This window comes from Belonocnema kinseyi, chromosome 8 (assembly GCF_010883055.1).
Source record: "Belonocnema kinseyi isolate 2016_QV_RU_SX_M_011 chromosome 8, B_treatae_v1, whole genome shotgun sequence".
Taxonomy (NCBI): domain Eukaryota; kingdom Metazoa; phylum Arthropoda; class Insecta; order Hymenoptera; family Cynipidae; genus Belonocnema; species Belonocnema kinseyi.
The window spans coordinates 34,720,960-34,725,257 of NC_046664.1; the positions used below are offsets into that span (position 1 = coordinate 34,720,960).

Consider the following 4,298-nt stretch of genomic DNA (forward strand, 5'->3'; position numbering starts at 1 on the left):
AGCTTGGGTCTTTTACTTGCTTTTCAGATTATCTGGTCTGACGAAAAAAAATTTAATTTAGATGGTCCTGACGAAATGCGTTATTATTGGCGTGATCTGAGAAATGAGCCTCGTTATTTTTCAACCCGAAACTTTGGAGGCGGTTCCGTCATGGTATGGGGGCCATTAAGCGGTTTCGGAAAAGTGGCCTTAGCTTTTATTTCTCATAAAATGAAAAGAGGCGATTACCAGGCAGTGCTAGAAGAACATCTTAAGCCCTAACTTGGACATTTCCGCTCTGCAAAATTGACTTTCCAGCAGTACAACGCAGCCATACATGCGAGCAAGTCTACGAAAGATTGGTTGGCAAAGTCAAATATTCCCGTACTCGCGTGGCCAGCGATCTCTCCAGACCTTAACCCAATGGAAAATGTTTGGGGCATGATGGTACGCGATGTGTATGACAACGGAAAGCAGTACACAACGGTCGCAGAGCTGAGGGAAGCGATCAAATCAGCATGGAACAACGTCACCGCGAAAAATCTCGAAAATCTGAATAAATCGATCGTAAAGCGAATTAAAATGGTATTAAAAATGACGGAATTACTACTAATTACTAATTTTGTGAATAAAATCTTTTTATATGTACGTATTTTGTTGAATAAATTGAATTCTTTCGGAAAAATTGAATTTTTTTTAGTGGCCCTATTAATTTGGGACACCGATTTTTTCGAAAAAATGCCCAAATAAATGAACGAATGGAATTGCGAGCTCTATATTTTAGGAAAAATCGTTAACTCGACTCATCGATTCACTCAAAAAATTTGGTGCAGTTTGTTCCAATAGAAAAAAAATTATCCTTAAAAAATGGGGTGGCCCTATAAATATGGGACACACTGTATTATTTGAACAAAAATTGCCAATTAATAGCAATTATTGAAAAATAGACAGAGGCGATACAAATATTCTAGTCAGTTAAGGACTTTTTGAATATTATATATTTTGCGGTAGATGTAAAAGAATTTTAACGCGTCCAATAGCCTCAGACTGAAAATTCAAGGAATTGTATTTATTAATTGTATATTTTTCTTCTGCATAATATTAAGCGTTTTTGTGAATAAGTTAACCCAACGAATACGTTATGTAACTGTTCTAGATCAAAAAAGGAACTGTGTTCTATAACAGTTGTTACAAGATGGTGATAGAACTGTTCTAGAACAAAAAGGTGACAGTGTTCTAGAACACTGTGACAAAATTGTGACCGAAATCTTCTAGAACAAAATGGTGACAGTGTTCTAGAACACTGTGACAGAACAGTTTTCGAACTATGTGACAGCATTGCTAACACTATGGTCGAGTTGAACCTTGCGAATATCCCTAATGTGGATACTGGATATCTCGGACGTATCATTTTTGTTAGCAGGGACTGCGCACGCGCTATCCCGGATCAAAATGTATCCATGGGGATATCAAAATTTCTACCTGACAGGATATTCCGACGCTGTTCCATATTTGATAAATAACAGTTTTAGAACTCTTATAGAATCGTTATAGAACTGTTATAGAATTGCCTTAGATTTTATACAATGCATCGTACTAAATTCTAGAAATGTTACAGATGGCTCGTCACAGCGTTCTAGAACTGTTACAGAATTGTTCTAGCGTATGGGGGATGACATAGTTATTCGCATGTTCGTAAACAGTTATTAACCTATTCTAGAACACGTTCTTCTGTGTTCTAGAACAGTTACAGGTCTATTCTGTAACCATTTTTGCTAGGAATTAACGCACAAGTGATGTGAAACGGATGAGTATTCGTATGTGTAACAAGATATTATTAACTTGGATATTAGACTTTAGTCGGAAGTGCCTTAATTACATTATGCGTTAATTAACTTTTCTTCTTAAAATATAAAGATAAACTTATATTTTAAGCGTAGTACTTCATTTGCGACAAAGATGCATATATGTATCATAGGAATTTTAGTAAGTACAGTTCTACGAATTTCTTGAAAAAATAAGAAATTGCAGGTGACTACAATATAATTAGATGTTTGCCAAAAAGCTTCCACTAGCATTAAGTATGTATTAGAAATTAAAATTTTTTTTTGATGCTTTTAATGGCATAATTTGATGTTAATTATAGGTATAAAAGAAAAAGCGTATGAAAATTATACACTGGAAAAAAAGGTAAAAAAGACATGTTACAATAGATTTTAACCGCAGTTATAGGATTGGATGAGAAAAAAAGTATAAATTTGGCTATGCGGGGGTGTGACACGGTTCACGGTCAAGTGCGTACTGTCTTGTCTCTCGAGGGACGTACACGTCACAGGGTGAAGCGTCCCTGATAGAAGAACAAGATTTGGGCCTGATAGCTGTCGCCCCTTTCGGCCGGTAACCAAAAGCTACATTTTATAATTATGCCAAAGTTGAGAGAAGCATGCAAATACGCTTTGGTAATGTGTCTCCTCTCATGACTTTGATGGCTATTTTGGCGGTAGCACTGCTACTGATAGGATCTTCTATGCCAGGTAGGCTGATAACGAACAGGAGAGGGACTAAGTAGAACACAAAAACCCATAAATGAAAAATGGAGAGTATATTAAAGATTTTGAAACGCTCGTCACTTCCCGAGGGTCGTCGGGGTGCCCCTGGAGCCACAGCATGCGGGACGCGATGGTGAGCTGCGAGATGGTCAGGCAGATCTCACTTATTAAACAGCTGGCCAGCATGAACCTCTGCGACAAACGGTAAGCAGTGGAACGTCAACTGTACCTGCCGAAGATGCTTTGGCTAGTGTTAGCTATTTGCAGCCAACTACCTCGGCAGAAATACCGTGGGAGAGCATCAATTGGGATACCACAATGAAAGAGGAATTGGTGCGTCTCTATTCCGAAAGTGCAAACTTTGAAACGAGAACGGAAAAAGGATACAATTTAAGAACAAAATTTGCTGCAAAGTATCCTAATATGTAGAAAGTCGCATACAGATCTTATCGCTACGGTGAAGGACGGATGGAAGACCGAGCAAAGGAGATTAAACAACAGGTTGATTTGGCGTGGAAAACGACGGCAATGAACATCAATAAGAGGAAGACGTGTTAAACGGTCAAGGAACAATTGATGTTCTTCCTCAACCTATTTATGATCCAACACCACCACATCCTCCAGAGGTGGATGGCCTTATAGAACCAGAGGCAGAAGCAGAGGTTCAGCAATTAAAAGTGACGAAAATGGACATACCATATGAACAGAGATGTTATGCACCTCTATTTTTTGGCAGAAAAATGTGGACAAAGTGTGAGGAGAGAACATCATAGAATCTTCTTACTTAAATACCCAGAGCTAGCCACAAAAATAAATGAGCAGAATCTGGAAGATCGAAAACGCTCAATATCTGTAAACAGACTGCTTTCGGCTGTTCAAACAGCTACTATCAAAATGGAAGTGGAACAGCAGCTTCCTATTGATGAACTCGCCTTGGAAGATGTCATCTGAATATTATTAACAATTATGTGGATAGGGAAATTCCAGGAAAACTACAGCACCTTAAAAGGAATTTTGGTCATGTTTTACTTAAGTTCAAATATGTACAACCAGCACTAAAGCATTTGCTGCCTAAAATAAACATCACAAGTGATCTGCGTGCACTAATAGCACATCTCGTCAGCAAGGTATTACCTACGTATTTGAATGTAGCACAAACAGCTTTAGAAGTGCAAACTCTTGTATACTGTGCAGCTGTGGCAACCGTTAGAACGTTGGGCCGGAAAACTAGTCCTGCAAATGCAGTTTTTGTCCCATCAATGGTTTGAAATCTACCATGGAATATCAGGTTGGTTAGGGATGTCAGCAAAGTAAGGAGCAAATTAGGTCTATTAAATCAATATAAAAAAGGAAATAGAACCAGAAAGCTGATAAACCATGTTACTAAAATCATCCACCCTCGTCACATCGAGACATTAACATCAGCAATATCGGATAAGATTATAGACTCCCAACGACAGAGACTTGATGTTCTTACTGCCAGGCTGCGTCAGAACAAGAAAAATATTGCACGAAGGAAACAAAATAGAAACTTTCAGACAGATGAAAGAAGGTTCTATCGTGAACTGAGTAAAGTCAAATAACCAGCAATACACCGAATTCCCTCAATTGGAAGATATGACTAACTACTGGTCGGGTGTTTTGGGGAAAAATGAGCAGATACAATTTGGAAACTGCGTGGTTCAAACTGGAAGAAGCAAGGGCAAGCCAGAGCCCTGAAATGTAACTGACAAACATCACAGCTTTAGATGTTCCAGTGGTCTTAAAAAG

The 4,298-nt window shown here is 38.4% G+C and overlaps 1 protein-coding gene across 1 annotated transcript in view; it reads left to right on the top strand.

Annotated features, from left to right (window-relative positions):
* The window catches only part of LOC117178433 (tigger transposable element-derived protein 2-like), a 6,437-nt gene extending 2,340 nt beyond the window's left edge, over positions 1 to 4,097 (top strand). Inside the window, exon 4 of the mRNA XM_033369858.1 lies at positions 3,975 to 4,097. Within this exon, the coding sequence (XP_033225749.1) occupies positions 3,975 to 4,097 (123 nt within the window). The remainder of the gene's footprint in view (positions 1 to 3,974) is intronic.
* The last annotated feature ends 201 nt before the right edge of the window (positions 4,098 to 4,298 follow it).